The sequence below is a fragment of the Panthera uncia genome, assembly GCF_023721935.1.
Source record: "Panthera uncia isolate 11264 chromosome B3 unlocalized genomic scaffold, Puncia_PCG_1.0 HiC_scaffold_1, whole genome shotgun sequence".
Taxonomy (NCBI): Eukaryota; Metazoa; Chordata; class Mammalia; order Carnivora; family Felidae; genus Panthera; species Panthera uncia.
In genome coordinates this window covers 113174278-113191278 of record NW_026057582.1, presented here as the reverse complement: position 1 = coordinate 113191278, position 17001 = coordinate 113174278, and the positions used below count along the sequence as shown (strand labels likewise).

Here is a 17001-nt window from a genome sequence, read left to right as displayed (position 1 = left end):
AGGTCATGATCTCATGGTTCATGAGCTCAAGCCCCATATCCAGCTTTCTGCTCTAAGTGCAGAGCCCACCTAGGATCTTGTATCTCTCTCTCTGCCCCCGCCCCATCTCTCTCAAAATAAACATTAAAAAAAAGTCTTAATATCCAACTTCAAAGAAATTTCAACAAAATAAATTATTCTAAACAGATTGAAACCGCAAACAACTTTGTCTAAAACAAACTTTCAAAACATGGATTTGAAATCCTAAGTCGGTACGCAACAAACACCCAGGTTAAGTCCTCAGAACTGGGGATTTGAGAGCCTTGATTGCCAGCAAACAACCTACTTTCTGAGCTTATTTCTTAATCCGTAGTGAAGTGGCTGAACTCATTTTTTAATGCTTGCGGGTTTGTGATATAAGAATAGTTACTAATAAGATCCCTTATATGTAAGCAGTTGTGTTTGTTCCCATTCTCTTATTTTAGGCTCAAACGGGGACATTAAACAAAGAAGGTCTTTTTATTACAACTTGACAATGTTATTATCGTTATCGGTTCCTTTTTTTTTTTTTTCCTTAAGTAATCCCTAAGACCAAAGTGGGGCTCAAACTCACGACCCTGAAGCTCACGCTCGACTAAGAAGGCCAGGAGCCCCTTATTGTTCCCATCTTGACGTGATGAAATCGCTTCCTGAGCGGACTTGAATCAGGATACCATCTACTGCCCACCGCTCACCTTCCTTACATCCTGGCTCCTGGAAGGCCGCTGCAAACAGAAACGCGGCAGCGCGGGACAGGGCACAGCGTTGGAAATGGTTTGTCCTTAGCGCGCCGCCGTAGCCTCCCAACATCCTCGTGATACCCCGCCCTCCCGCCAAGGCGCGAGCGGCGCAGTGGGCGGGACCTCACGCTCCGCCCTCCGTGCGTCGGTGCGTGAGTCCGGCCCCCACGAGCTCCCGAGCGGCCCTTGAGTTAACACCCGGCTTCCCTTCAGCCTTAGACTGCGCGCCGCCATAGCCGTCATGCTCGGCGCCGCTCTCCGCCGTTGCGCTGTAGCAGCAGCCGCAGCCCCCCGTGCCAGCCCCCGAGGCCTCCTGTACCCAGCTCCGGGTCCCGGCTCCGCCGCCGGTAAGGCCCCCGCCGCCAATGTTCGCGCCCGCGTGTCCTTGCGGTGACCTGGGTCCCCGCCGCCACTCGAGGGCAGGCTCGCCCAGCGGCCTAGCCCCTGCTCTGCGGGCGTGCGGCGGAACCTGGTGACCGTTGGCAGCTCTCTGTGCGGCCTCCAGTTGTGGGGGACTGGAAGACGCGGTCCCCAGGCCCCCTACCCCCGCCCCCAGCGCGACTTCCTGGTGCGGGCACCGCGGACCAGTCTGGTGTAGACCTGCTGCGGGCCCCAGTGAGGGGGCGCAGCGCACCTCTCATGCCCACTGGACCCCTTCGGTCCCTGGGCTGTGACCGTTCCCTGGCGCTGACCCCTGCAGCCATCTGACTGGGAGTGTCCGCCGCTGGCCTACAGCGCTTCGGCGAAGGTGACATTGAGCCGCTAGGCGCGTCTCAGTGTAGGAGCAGGAGTGGCCCTTCCGGAGACCCCAGCATGGACACTCACAGTGTTTTCTGCGAGCACTATATGCTTACTTGTAGGACACAATATACTTTTTTTTTATCAGACCTTTCTCGGTTAGAGCTTTGTATGTCACCTTCACTGACCGTTCTGTCATTTTAGAGACTGCTATGCTACGTTTTAATTCTTCCGTTTTACGATGGATCGTTATGTATGGCTGCTTCTTGAGCTGTGGAAGAGAGCCTGAATATTGATAGGTCTTATGATAAGAATATTACTCTTTCTGGGCGCCTTGGTGGCTCAGTGGGTTAAACGTCCGACTTCAGCTCAGGTCATGATCTCAGGGTCCGTGGGTTTGAGCCAGGCCCTAATGCTGACAGCTCAGAGCCTGGAGCCTGCTTTGGATTCTGTGTCTCCCTCTCTCTGCCCCTCCCCTGCTTGTGCTCTCTTTCTCTCTCAAAAATGAATAAATATTAAACAATTTTTTAATTAAAGAAGATAAAAAAATAAAAAATATTACTCTTTCGAAAATTGAGTACCACAGACTCAGGAATACTGTGTTCTGCAAACATAAGGGAACCTTTATTCCGTGCTTCCAATTGGAAGTCTGATTGCAGGAGTATGAGATGTGCTGCTAATTCCTGTCTCTTATTTTGCCTTCCCCTTATGTGTTTGGGGAGATTTTGTGTCCAGCACTGTACTTTTACTTAGTGTGACTGCACTTTAATCTTGGTCCATGATGATAGTATATGCTGCATTATGAAATTTAGCCCCTAAGCATGCATATTTAACATGAACTCAAACTCAAAACTAATAAGGTTGTTCTCTTGACTCTTGAGTGTTCTAACTAGACTCTTCAGAACCTAGGAAATGTATTTCTGTTCATTCAATTTAGACTTTATCTTCTCTCATTTACAATAGGACAGAAAGGCTGGCATGCACTTTATGAAGACTATCTTATAGAGGAGGAAATTGAGGCCCAACTTGAAAAACAGATTCTTTTATTAGTGGTGGAACTGTTTTCTGTTTCTTAGCCATAGTTATTTTTGGCCCATCCTGATGTTTGTCAGATTTTATGTTTTTTTAATTTTTTCCTTACCTAAATGTTAAAGTACTAGAATTTTTTCATATAGATACCTTTTAGGGAGTTTTCTTGTGGCCTCTTGAAAAGGATTGCTACCTTTTTTTTTAACGTTTATTTTTTATTTTTGAGAGGGGGAAGGGACAGACAGTGGGGAGACAGAGGATCTGAAAACGGGCTCTGCACTGACAGCAGAGAGCCCGATGTAGGGCTCAAACCCACAAACCATGAGATCATAACCTGAGCTGGTCAGAAGTTAAAGGAACTCAGCCACCCAGGTGCCCCAAGAATTGCTGCATTTTGTGGCAAGCTGGGGAAAAGGCAGAGATTTTTGGCAGACTAGGTTAAGGGGATTCATCTTAGTAAGTTTGGATATGTTGGTTTCTCTCCTAGGCATTCTATTCCCACTCTTGAGTATAATTTATAAACAAAAATCTTTATTTTAGGTGTGTTTCCCATAGACAACCTAAATATTTGCCACAAGGAGGTGGTATTGGTTACTTTTATGTTAGCTACTTTCTAGTTGCATGACCTTGGTCATGTTAATTAACATAAAGACTCAAGTTGGCCATGGCACACCTGGCTGGCTCAATGGGTAGAGCACTCAGACTCTTGATCTCAGGGAATGACTGACTATTGATCTCTGACTCTTGATCTCGAGGTGGTGAGTTTTGGCTCCACGTTGGGCGTGAATCCTACTTTAAAGGAAAAAGACTCAATTGCCTCATCTCTAAAATCAGGATATTTGGCAGTTGTGAGGTTTAAATGAAATAATGTAACTCTTAGCACCTTGCCTGGCACAAATGCTTAATATGTCTTTGCTTTATTATAGGGGATTTCATTTTTGCAAATTATACATCAGGGTTTGTTATTAGTATGAAACCAAACAGGTTGTATAAAATGAAAGTCAAAAGGATTAACATTTTGGATGGGACTATTCAAGGTCAAATGAGAGCATACTTCAAAGAGCTCTGGAAGGGTTAACCTGAGGGGCTTCAAGTTTGCTCTAGTTAAATGGCACCCTGAATTCCAGAAGCCTCCAACTTGAAACAATCGTTTTCCAGTAACTGCTGAATTAAAATGTTTTAAATAGTGGTTAGATTCTTTTAGTCAACCCTTAAAACTTAACACAACCCTAGCTCCTATAACCCTACCCTGATAACTTAGGAAAGTGAGTTTCTTGGCATAGGGCTGAATTGAGGTAGCACTTATTTTTTAAGTTTATTTATTTTGAGAGAGAGAGAGAGAGAGAGGGAGAGAGAACGTGTGCACCTGCACTAGCAGGGGAGGGGCAGAGAGAGAATCCCAAGCAGGCTCTGCATTGTCCGTGCAGAGCCCAATTCAGGGCTCCATCCCACAACCATGAGATCATGATCTGAGCCGAAGTCCAATTGGTTCACCAACTGAGCCACCCAGGCGCCCCTAGGTAGCATTTTTAATCACTTTCCAACCTTCTTTTCAGCACTGTTCCCACACTTCTAGATTTCCAGCCTTTGAGTCCCAAAGTCCATGCTGTTCTTCAGCCTTGCACCTCAACAACGCCACCTTTGAGCTTGTTCTAGTGCCCTTTGCCATTATTCGTTTCTTTCCATTTCTCCTAGAATTACCACCACCAAAATGTCCATTTGGGGGGCTTTATCCAAGCTGACTAGTAATTAGTGGAAAACTGTCTGATTTAACTAAATTTAAACTAAAGGGATTAATTTTTCTGAATATGTTAACTTTTTTTTTCTTTTAAATAGTGTGCTTAACTGAATGCCAAAAAGTAGTGTTAGAAATACCTTTTTAGACTGAGTTTGTAGAAATGTCTCCGTTTTCAGGTACATGCTTCTCTTTTCCTACTCTGGAACCTTCAGGTTGTATGAAAGCACTGCACAGTTGTTTTCCAAAATACTTTGCCTTGCAAACCTCAAACCTAAGTGGAAATGCTGTATGAAAGTTGGGTTAGTAGGGGAAGGAAAGAATGCCTATATAGTTTACTTAAAAATCAAAATGTTAAACATATGATAGGCATGTCCACAGTGAGGAGAATAGATCCTACTCCTACCCATTACTGAAATTAGGAATACAGTTTATTATTTATTTATTTATTTATTTTTACTTCTAGAGGAATACAATTTAAACCATGTGGGAGAACCTGATTTTGCCATACTAGAAGGGGGATGTATGTTCGCAGTGTGTGTTTGGTATTTTGAATAGTTGTTACCCATAAAGTTTTTTGGGAATACAACCAGTCTGTAATTTGGGACTTCCAGAAGGATGGTGAACAAATTATTGAAGGTGATCCATTGTTCTCCTTGACTAGGATGTGTAGTTGCTGATCATCTTTTTCTTTTGTTAGAAAACAAAACAAAGCTGCCAGCCATCTAGTGAAATCATGCCCAGCAGTGAGCAAAAGGAATTGATTATCATGAAACACTTCTGGGTGGTTGGAAAGGTACTTGTAATAATTACCTCTGGGGAAGGAATAGATATATTTCATTTGTCTTGAGTAAGTACTTAGGAATAGACTTACTAGGTGGTATGGTGAGTGTATTTAACTTGTCTTCCAAAGTGGTTGTAACATTTTATACTTGTGCTTTAAGTATTCAGCTAAGGATAATTTTAGTTTTTGAAAAAGATAGCTTCTAAATTTTTGATAACAGTGGGTTAGAGGATTGTTGTGACCTATACATTCTGATATATTAAATGTGAATATTAGTACTGTAAGAGTTATTAAGTATCCACATACTTTTGATGATGAAATGTTTGCACTTATCAAATATATTTAGGTCTAGAGATACATTATTTTTTCTTGTCATAGAAGTTAAAGCATGGCCAATTCCAGCCCATTTACATACATGTCCTACTTCATTCTGGGCTTGGATAATGGAGATATTTAGGTCTCTGGGAAGATTGGAACTTGTGCTGTGGTCCCCTGTGACTAATGGCAAGTATTTTGCTATGGCTCAAATGGTAATTTAAGTGAGAATCTTTTCACTTGATATAGCAGTGACAGTCCCATCTCCAGAACTAGCTAGTCGTTCATATCTTCATCTTTTTCTGTTTTCTTTTATTTTTCTCTGCTTTCTCCTGCCATTTATTGCATTAAGGATGTATAGGAATAGGGGCCCCTGGCTGGTACAGTCCATAGAGCATGTGACTTGGGGTTGTGAGTTCAAACAACATATTGGGCATAGAGTTTACTTTAAAAAAAAAATGTTCAAGATATTCCTTACATTTGGGGTGCCTGGGTGGCTTAGTCTGTTAAGCATCCAACTCTTTGAGCTCAGGTCATGATCTCACGGTTTGTGAGATCAAGCCCCACTTCAGTTAATAAACATCGGACTCTTGATTTCGGCCCAGGTTATGGTCGAGCCCTGCATCGTGCTCTGCATTGACAGCATGGAGCCTGCTTGGATTCTTTCTCTGCCCCTCTCCTGGTTGCACTCGTACTTTCTCTATATATATAAATAAATAAAAAAAAAAGAGAGAATTGGAATGGGCATTTTTTAAAATTAGGAATTAATACTGTGCTTATCATAAAAATTCAGACATTGTGGAAGTGTATAAAGAAATAGTTTTTCCTAGGGTGCCTGGGTGGTTAAGCATCTGACTCTTGATCTCAGTTCAGGTCGTGTGTGATCTCACAGTTTGTAAGTTCGAGCCCTGCATTGCTGACAGTGCAGAGCTCACTTGGGATTCTCTCTCTGTCCCCTCTCCTGATCTTACTCTCTCTCTCTCTCTCTCCCTCCCTCCCTCCCCCTCCCTCTCCCTCCCTCCCCCCCCCCATAAATAAATAAACACAAAATAGTTTTTTCTTCCAAAGAACCACTTTTAGCAATTTGAAGCCAGCATTACACATTAGAGGGAAAAGATTTTTTCTTTCTTTTTTTTTTTTTTTTTTTTTAAAAATTTTTTAACGTTTATTTTTTTTTGAGACAGAGACAGAGCATGAGTGGGGGAGGGTCAGAGAGAGGGACACAGAATCTGAAACAGGCTCCAGGCTCTGAGCTGTCAGCACAGAGCCCGACGCGGGGCCCGAACCCACGGACCGCGAGATCATGACCTGAGCCGAAGTCGGACGCTCAACCGACTGAGCCACCCAGGCGCCCCAGGGAAAAGATTTTTTTCATATCAATATATAAAATTTTTTCCAAATGTTTATTTTTGAGAGAGAGAGCAAGCACGCAAGCAGGGGAGGGGTAGAGAAAGGGGGAGACAGGATCTAAAGCAGGTTCTGTACTGACAACAGAGCCTGATATGGGGCTTGAACTTGAGAACCTAGAGATCATGACCTGAGCCAAAGTCAGATGCTTAACTGACTGAGCCACCCAAATGCCCCATCGTATCAGTATAGAAGATTTGTTTCATTTGACCTGCTGAGTAATTTTCCTACCATAATGTATATACTTGATTCAGAATTTAATGCATTGAATATATTTAACACCACTGAATTGTGCACTTAAAAGTGGTTAAAATGGTAAATTTGTTGTATATATTTCAACACAATTTAAAAAAGAAAACCAACAACAACAAAAAAAAACCCCAGTGTATTAACAGGATACATCAAGTAGTGTTTCTTTCTGAACATTGAACTCATTGCTCTTTTTTCATTGCAGCTGTCCAGTCAGTTCGCTGCTACTCCCATGGGTCACATGAAACAGATGAGGAGTTTGATGCTCGCTGGGTGACATACTTCAACAAGCCAGATATTGATGCCTGGGAATTGCGTAAAGGTAATTGGAACATAGGCATATTTGTCTACTTTGGCATAGAATTGGGAAATAGTTTGTAGTGTTTGACTACTCTGTTGAAAACAACTATTTGGAAAATATGCATCATGTAAGCATAGGTATTATCATGCAGCTTTCAGTTGGGAAAGTTTATGACTTTTGGGGCCAGATAATTCTTTGCTGCAAGGGCTATCCTTCGCATTATAGGATGTTTAGCAGCATCCTTGGCAACTGTCTGCTGGGAGACAAAATCACCCCTGATTGAAAGTCACTGTTAAATGATAGGTCAATGTGAACAAGAGTTAACACTTTTGTCCTTTATAAATAATTTAAGGAAGTAGTTATTTGATTCTCCTCCCATCTCGGTAATAGTTTGGGTTTTTTGTTATTTTCATTCTAAGTTATGATTTGTCTCTTGTGTTCAGTCTAAGTAAGCTAGAACTTGTTTTTCCTAATTGTAGATGTGTACTGAACACGAGTAGGTAACATTAATGATAACTAGTCTAATAGGTAGCTAAGTAATTTTAAGAGTAGGTAATTTAGTTCAGTCTCTGTGACCATATTCTTTTTTTTCTTTTTTGTTTTTTGTTTTTTTAATGTTTATTTATTTTTGAGACAGAGAGAGACAGAGCATGAATGGGGGAGGGGCAGAGAGAGAGAGGGAGACACAGAATCTGAAACAAGCTCCAGGCTCTGAGCCGTCAGCACAGAGCCCGACGCGGGCCTTGAACTCACGGACCGTGAGATCATGACCTGAGCCGAAGTCGGACGCTTAACCGACTGAGCCACCCAGGTGCCCCTCTTTTTTGTTTTTAAGAGAGAGATAGAGAGCACGCTTAAGTGAGAGAAGAGCAGAGAGGGGAGAGAGAGAAGTGGGGCTCATCCTTTACAGGGCTCATCCGAAATGGGGCTCATGCTCACCTGAAGCAGGGCTCACCCAATACAGGACTTGAACTCAGGAACCATGAAATCATGACCTGAGCTGAAATCACATGCTTAATTGACTGAGCCACCCAGGTGCCCCTCCGTGACTATATTCTACCATTGTAGTCACTGTGTCTTTTGTTTACGTATTTCAAAATAATTAAAAGCGAGAAACCTAAGTGATTCACATTTATCCACAGGAATAATAATCCTTATTTTGCTGCAACCAGGAAAATCCTTACTGAATAATCTTGAGTAGCAGTAATGAAAAGAACAGCAATTCTGCACTCCCATTAAGAGAATCTTAAATTTTATTATGTGTCATTTTGTGCAAAGCTGAAAGTAATTATGCCCATTTTCTGGTTGAATGTGCACTAATGCTTCTCTGTATCTACTTAATGTCCTCATTTGAGCTTCATTAACTCTCCCTAAGCATTTCTCTGGTTGTTTTTAGATTATTTTCCAACCAAATCTATCTTAAAGCAACAAAAGTACATACACTGTGTAAGAGTTAAGGATATGAGTTGAAAATGACTCTTGGGGCGTCTGTTCGTGAGATTGAGCTGCCGTTGGGCTCTGTGCTGACACTGCAGAGCCTGCTTGGGATTCTCTCTTTCCCTAGCTCTCTCTCAAAATAAATAAAGAAAAAATGACCCTCTTGTTTGAAAAGAAACCAGCTAATTATGAAAATTATATTTGCATGTAAGAAGACTCTTGGTTTTTGGTTGTTTTTTGTTTTTTTCTTTAATCTGCATGCTATTGCATAGTTCTTTCACTGTGGAAGATCCACTGTGGTCTTACTATCTAGAATTTGTTAAAGGTAGGTTCTCTTTTTTTCTTTCTTTTTTTTTTTTTTTTTTTTTTTTTTTTTTTTTTTTTTTTGAGAGAGAGAGAGGAGGGGACAGAACCACAAGTAGACTCTGAGCTGTTAGCACAGAGCCTGAAGCGGAGCTCAAACTCACAAACCGTGAGATCATGACCTGAGCCAAAATCAAGAGTTGGATGCTCAACCCAATGAGCCACCCAGGCACCCCTAGATTCTGTTATTTTTATAGATAAAAGAATAGAGGCCAAACAGACAAGATCATGTGTCTTTGACTCAGTAAAAATATAAGTAAGTATATTGTAATTTCTATGAGGATATCTCAGGTTGATATGGCTCTTGTTTTTAATTTGACAGGAATGAACACGCTTGTTGGCTATGATCTGGTTCCAGAACCTAAAATCATTGATGCTGCTTTGCGGGCATGCAGACGGTTAAATGATTTTGCTAGTGCAGTTCGCATCCTAGAGGTTGTTAAGGTCAGTGAAGTAACAATGCTAAATAAAGTTTTTCTGGAAGTGGGTGGGCTGTTGTTAAGTATCAGCATATTATGTGTTTTTGAATTTGTTGAAATAACCTAAAATTAGTTCTGATATAGCTAGAGGAAATGTAGGTTGCAACTAAGTCTTTCTGGGGGGCAGTTTGGCAAAATTTATGCAAGGTTTTAGAAATTGTGCTTGATACCCATTTGTTCAGCATTTGAGAATTTATCTTAAGGAAATAATTAAGGATGTACAAAAGTTTAACTATAGTTTATCTTTGTTCTATTTGTGATATGAAGTTAAATATTAGTGGTTTCTTAAGATGAGACTTTTCAAGAGGTTATCTATTAATAGTGTGGAAATGTATTTAACATTAAACATTCATAGTATATTAATTGAAGAAACTTCAATTTTTGTGGTGTGATCTCATACATAGTTCATTTGATACTTATGATCAAATGATTACATTTTAAACAAGAATTTTATAATTTAAAAAAATACAATTAAGGAGACCTAGAATCTGTTAAAGGCAGAAGAATAACAGCTTGTTATTGTCTTAGTTCATTTGACTTTTTAATATTTGTCCTTGAGGAACTTTGTGAAAATACAGGTATAATTATATATTATGGTGAGTATTTGTCAAAACTCTTTTGCCCTGGAAATCGGTAGTCTTTTCAAGTCTGTAAGAAGGAAAGTGTGACATTACTTTATCTACAATGGGTAAAATAATTAAGGGTTCTGTAGGCTATCAATCCATTCAGCACCAGTACTTAATTTAGTTAAGGTCTCAAATTGGAGGCAAATTTAAAAACTTTTTCTTGTGTTAACTTAATTATTCCTGTAGCCTGCTGGGCATGTTTAATTACCTTTACAAAATTCTGTCATCACCACCTTTTCTTGTAACTCAAGGCTTTATCCAGGCTTTAAAATGTTATGTTTTATTTTGTTTTGTTTCTGGATTTAGTCTAATGGTCTTAGTTTTTCTCAAGGTGCTTTAAAGCCTACCTTGAATAGCGCCTACATAGCTTGTTGGACTAATAAGTTAAAAGTATGTGACTTGTATTCTCTGCTATTAGCCTCTGCATACGTGATTAAAAGCATTCTCAAGTTCATTTTTTTAATAGAAATAGCTTTTCAGAGAGCTAAATGTGAATATTTTCTTTGCCATCAGGACAAAGCAGGACCTCATAAGGAAATCTACCCCTATGTCATCCAGGAACTTAGACCAACTTTAAATGAACTGGGAATCTCCACTCCAGAGGAACTGGGCCTTGACAAAGTGTAAACCCCATGGGTAAGCAACACACCGCTGAATAAAGGCAGGAAATGAATCCAGGAAGGGGGAGTCAATGACATTTCAGTGTTCTCAGAGTAAGACCTTTTTAATGGCCTCCTTAGAGGCCATGAACATAGAGATTTAGAGAGTACTAATGATAGGTTTAAGGAGCTAGAATTGTCATTTTTAGTTGTTATAATTGTTCTTTTACTGTTGTAATGGCAAGAAGACGCCTCTAATTAAAAATCCATATAAAATATTTCAAACGTAAAGAATAGCATATGGGGTGCCTGGTGGCTCAGTCATTTAAGTGGCTGACTCTTGATTTTGGCTCAGGTCACGATCTCATGGTTCGTGGGATCAAGCCCTGCCTCAGGCTATTTGCTGACAGCACAGAGCCTGCTTGGAATTCTCTCTCTTCCTCTCTCTCCCACTCATGCGTGCGCACTCTCTCTCTCACAAAATAAATCAACATTAAAAAAAAAAGAATAGCATATACAATAAATGTAATCACACCCAGATCTTTCAGATATTAATATTTTGCCATAGTTGCTTCATTTTCCCTCTAAGAAATGACTGGTTTCACAGAGTTGAAACCCTCTGTGCACCCTTCCCTAATTCCAGCCCTTTTACCTCCCCCAAACTAAAGGTAATCCACTGCATATAAGGTATTTGTTACACATGTTTTTGTACATCTGTTTATTTTTAACAACAGAGTTTTATTAATTTGATGCATTTGTTTTTGTTAAGTTAGAATTTAATAGTCAAGTAAATATTCACTGATAAAAAACCTTATTTGATGGGGCGTGTGGGTGGCTCAGTCGGTAAGCATCCAACTTCGGCTCAGGTCATGATCTCACACTCTGGGTTTGAGCCCCGCATCAAGCTCTGTGCTGACAGCTCAGAGCCTGGAACCTGCTTCAGATTCTGTGTCTCCCTTTCTCTCTGCCCCTCCCCCACTCACGCTCTCTCTCTTTCTCTCTCTCTCAAAAATAAACATTAAAAAAAAAACTTATTTGATACCTTGTTCTCTGTGGGAAGGCAGGTAATAAAAACAGCCACAAGATTGTCTAGGTAGTGAGGAGTGTGCAGAAAATCTTTTGTTTTACAAAGGATTTTGTAAAGCAGGAACTCAATTTTATTTTATTTAATAAACATACATAGTGTATATAACTCTTACTATGTCAGGTGCTGTTTTAAGTGCTCTATAAATATTAATTCTTTTTCTTCTTTTCTTTTTTTAAGTAGTGAAGCCCAATGCAGGGCTCTCATGACTCAGATCAAGTCCTGAGCTAAGATCAAGAGTCAGACACTTTACTGATAAGTCATGGAGGTGCCCCAATATTAACTCATTTAATCTTCATAAACTGTCCCATGAGACAGTACTATCATTTATTTATTTTTATTTTTTGAGAGAGAGAGAGATAGAGCACAAGCGGGGGAGGGGCAGAGAGAGAAGGAGACACAGAATCCGAAGCAGGCTCCAGGCTCTGAGCTGTCAGCACAGAGCCTGACACGGGGCTTGAACTCACAAACCGTGAGATCATGACCTGAGCCGAAGTCTGACGCTTAACCAACTGAACCACCCAGGCGCCCCGAGGTAGAACTATCATTAGAATTATTCTCCTTTTCCTATTTTACTGATGAGGAAACTGAGACACCTTCTCCAAAGTCATACAGCTAGTACTAGAACTCACACTTAAACCTAGGCAGTCCAGCTCCAGAGTCCATTGCTCTTACTATGCTGCACATCCTGTTTAGGCATTTACTAAGGCCATATTCATTCCTCAGAGGTAAACAATGAGGCTTAAATAGAGAATTTGCTTCCTAAGACATTTATTTTTAAAATAGTGGAACTAAAGTGTCTTATAAAAGTGCACCCAAGGGATCCCCACCTGGCTCAGTCGATGGAGCATACAGTTCTTAATCTCACAGTCATGAGTTCAAGCCCCATGTTGGGCATGGAGCCTACTTTAAGAAGAGAAAGCAAAAAGTGCACCCAGAATTATTGAAGGAGCTAATGTCAGATCCCTCAAAAGATAAAGATCCTTTGAGTCCGGTTAAACGTTTTAGAGCAGGAGTCTTAATTTTATCTTTGTCCACTCCCATACTACTACTACTGCCACTACTAACTACTACTACCACCACCACCACTACCACCACCACCAACACTTCCTCCTCCTCCTCTTTTTCCTCCTCCTCCTCCTCTTTTTCCTCCTCCTCCTCCTCCTTCCCCCTCCCTCCTAAACTCAGATAGCTCATCTTTGTAATAAATGGAAATGTTTTTAATGTGTGTACTAATGATTTCTATGAGAAAATGAGGCATTCGGAATAGAATATTTCCTACTTAAATTTTTGAAGCTCTTGTCTGTTGTTCATATTACGTAATGGACTCTTATAAGGTTGTCTAAACACTTTAGCTTAATTTTTATTTTATCAAGTAGTATTGCAAGGAGTTTAGAAGATCTTTGTTATTATATAGGATATATTCCAGTTGTGATGATATTCTTTCTTTTTTAATATATTTTTAAAAAAATTTGTTTAGTATTTTTATTATTATTTTTTAATGTTTTATGTATTTTTGAAAGAGTGAGAGAGAGCACACACACTCCTGCGGGGGAGGGGCAGAGAGCGAGGGGGACAGAGGATCCAAAGCGGGTTCTGTGCTGACAGCAGAGAGACCGATGCAGGGCTTAAGCTCAGGAACTGTGAGATTATGACCTGAGCCAAAGTCAGGGGTTAAATGACTGAGCCACCCAGGTGCCCCTAAAAATTTTTTTGAAAGGCAATTCCCTAGCATTTTTCTGACTGGAAAAGAGGACTACCCCAGTAAGTACTAGGTGTGTAAACAACAAAAAGGCGCAGAGCCAGTCCCTTGTGAGTTGGGTATAGGCAGGAGTAAGTAAGAACAGAAAAGGCTACACAGAGACAGTGATTTCCCTGGACCGTTGCTCTAAAGAAGGTTAATTTTAGGGCACCTGACTGGCTCAGTTGGAAGAGCATACAACTTTTTTTTTTTTATGTTTTATTTATTTTTGAGAGAGAGAAACCAAGCATGAGTGGGGGAGGGGCAGAGAGAGAGGAAGACAGAATCCAAAGCAGGCTCCAGACTCTGAGCTGTCAGCACAGGGCCCGATGTGGAGCTCGAACCCATGAACCATGAGATCATGACCTGAGCCGAAGTTGGATGCTTAACCGACTGAGCCACCCAGGTGCCCCGCAACTCTTGATCTCAGTCATAAGTTTCAGCCCTGTGTTGGGTGTAGAGGTTACTTAAATAAAAAACTTTTTTAAAAAAGGTTATTTTTAGTAAGATTTCTATGCTTCCTTTATTTTTCTAGCTAATTCTTCCTGTTTTCTCTTACAGATGGGCTTCTCAAGGATTTATTCATAATGCTACTTGATTGTAAACAATCACCTGGAAATACTGATGATAACATATTACCTTATTTGAACAAGTTTTCCTTTATTGAGTACCAAACCATGTAATGATACCTTGGACTTTAATAAAAGGGAAATGAGTTTGAACTGAAATTAGGTATTGTTCCATGTGTTTGCTTTGAAAAGCAGAAAATGAACTATCATAGAGCCATTGATTTCATGGGTTTTTTGCCACTGTATGCTGAGAAAACTTCTTAACTGGCTATGTTAGATTTGGAGGCTTTCAGTGCCTAAAGAGCTAATAAATAGGTTTACCTCTTGAGAGAATTAATAAAATACACAAATCCCATCTTACTTCGAAAGCCACATAATATTGGAGACCCAGCTGTTGGAGAACCAGACTTATAGGTCTGAGGAATTTCTAGGATAGCCATTCAGACTACAGTTTCAGAGGAATGGGATTAATACTAGGTTGAGGTTAAAGCTAAGGAAATGTTAGTAAAATTCATTTTGGTAAGTGATCAACACAAATAACCTTTTATGAAAACGACTGATTCCCCACCAAAAAGCTCCCCTCCCCTTTTTAAAAAAGGAGAAAGGTAAATAAACAAAAACAGCCACATATGTTTATTTAATTGCATGGTTGGTAGATGTGGTTCTTAGCTTTGACCCCTCTGTGGGCTAGCTCTTTCCCCCTCGTTCCATGTAGTATAATGTCCCAGTCACACTGCTCTGTTTTTCCTCCAAATTCTCTTCATGTTGCTTCCCTCTAGAAATGACATGAACCATCAACGTAGGTCTGCCCTCTCAAATCCTAGAGGTGGAGAGGGGGTGGAGCAATCACATATATAAAGACCTCACGACAGGTTTTAAAAGTTCTGTGAACATAGGGGCACCTGGAAGTGTCTGACTTCAGCTCAAGTCATGATCTCACAGTTTGTGGGTTCAAGCCCCGCATCAGGCACTCTGCTGTCATCACAGAGCCCACTTGAGATCCTCATTCTGCACCTCTCTCTGCCCCTCCCCCGCCCATGTGCTCTCGCGCGTGCTCTCTCTCTCTGTCAAAAGTAAACTTTTTTTTCTTTTTTTTTTTTTTTTAATTAAAAAAATAGGGGCGCCTGGGTGGCTCAGTTGGTTGAGCATCTGACTTCGGCTTAGGTCATGATCTTGCAGTCTGTGAATTCGAGCCCCACATTGGGCTCTATGCTGACAACTCATAGCCTGGAGCCTACTTCAGATTCTGTTTCTCCCTCTCTCTCTGCCCCTCCAACACTCATGCTCTCTGTCTCTCTCTGTCAAAAATAAATAAAAATTAAAATACTGGACAGGAACATTTAAAAAAAAAGTTAAAACACCTAAGTTTTGTGAACTTATATATGGGACCTGTGAGAGAGGAAATGACATTTAAGTTGAAGCCTAAAGAATTGGGAGTGTTTATCCGCAGCTTTATCTAAAAGTTAATTTTATTTATTATATGACATGTTTGGCCTTTGCACCATTGGAATGGGGAGGAGGGATTTTTTTTTTTTTTGACAGCTCCCATATGTGCATACATAATCACATTTAAGTCTGCTTTTTCAGTTCCCCAGATCTAAAGGATTTACTATAACTAGATGAAAAAGGACCGTTTCAGTATCATGGGCTCTTAACATATAGGAGGAATGCAAAATGATGGAAATGGTTTCTGTTAAGGTCATGGGAGGGGCCTGAGGAGGGAACATAGGTTTATAACTATTTACAAGGATAAGAAACAGTGCTATGTGGGTTTTCACACCACAAACATTTTTTGAATACCTACCATATACCAAGCGTTGTGCCAATTATTGATAATAGAGCCATGCATAGGAGATTGGAGATTGGGAGTTTGGAGAAACTGGAGTTAGGGTCCCCAGTTCAGAAAATTATACAGTGTAGTTATAACTTAAGGATTTTGAATTAGGATGGTAGCAGTAGAAATGGGAAAAGATGAATATTTTTTTTTAAGTTTATTCATTTATCTTTGAAAGAGAGCGAGTGCACATGAGCATGAGCCACTGAGGGGCAGAGAGAATCCCAAGCATGCTGCATGCTCTCAGCACAGAGCCTGACATGGGGCTCGAATCCACGATCTGGGAGATCATAACCCAAGATGAAATCAAGAGTCTGATGCTCAACCAACTGAGCCACCCAGGCACCCCTGGAAGAGACTAATTTTGAGAGTCACGTGATTTAGGTGTAGTTACTAATTTGGTGAGGGGGAATGAGAACTCTGAGAAGGGCCATTTTACAGATTTGAGTGATGGTACTTACCATTCGTGGGAAAATCGGAGTCAGCAAAACCAGGAGCGTGGTGCAAGGTCAAGAAAGTACTGCATTTGGGGCACCTGCCTGGTTTAGTTGGTAGCGCATGCTACTCTTGACCTCAGGGTTGGGAGTTCAGGCCCCACACTGGGTGTCAAGATTACTTAAAAATAAAATCTTAATAGTAAGTACTGCATTTGATCCTGGACCTGTCAAATTTCAGGCATCAGTGAGGGTTAGGCCTAGAGCTTTGAAAAGAGCTTGAGACTAGAGAAGAATTTAAGGTTTGAAACAGCAAAAAGGGAGTTTTCTAAGGCCATTTGGAGACAGCTGTAATGTAGGCTAATGGCTGAAATTGCAGGAGCAGGTCCATTTAGAGGGAAAGGGGAATTTTTTCAAAAATTTCAAACATTACAAAGATAGACTATTATTTCTTAAGTTTCCATGTACTCATCACTCTACTTTAGCAATTAATAATTTATGGCCACACTTTATATCCTC

General features: G+C 40.7%; 1 protein-coding gene across 1 annotated transcript; it reads left to right on the top strand.

Annotated features, from left to right (window-relative positions):
• The first annotated feature begins 923 nt into the window (after positions 1-923).
• On the top strand, positions 924-14373 carry LOC125910170 (cytochrome c oxidase subunit 5A, mitochondrial). The gene is made up of 5 exons (XM_049613900.1): positions 924-1105; positions 7221-7337; positions 9439-9560; positions 10735-10857; positions 14207-14373. Exons 1-4 carry the CDS (start codon positions 1000-1002, stop codon positions 10846-10848), a joined length of 459 nt encoding a protein of 152 aa, XP_049469857.1. The 5' UTR covers positions 924-999; the 3' UTR covers positions 10849-10857; positions 14207-14373.
• The last annotated feature ends 2628 nt before the right edge of the window (positions 14374-17001 follow it).

What these genes read in the sequence shown, in the direction of transcription:
- LOC125910170 (XM_049613900.1), top strand. Translation starts at nt 1,000, where the DNA reads ATGCTCGGCGCCGCTCTCCGCCGTTGCGCTGTAGCAGCAGCCGCAGCC. An exon ending in GGGTCCCGGCTCCGCCGCCG is followed by an intron (nt 1,106 to 7,220) that starts GTAAGGCCCCCG and finishes TTTTCATTGCAG; the next exon opens with CTGTCCAGTCAGTTCGCTGC. An exon ending in GCATCCTAGAGGTTGTTAAG is followed by an intron (nt 9,561 to 10,734) that starts GTCAGTGAAGTA and finishes CTTTGCCATCAG; the next exon opens with GACAAAGCAGGACCTCATAA.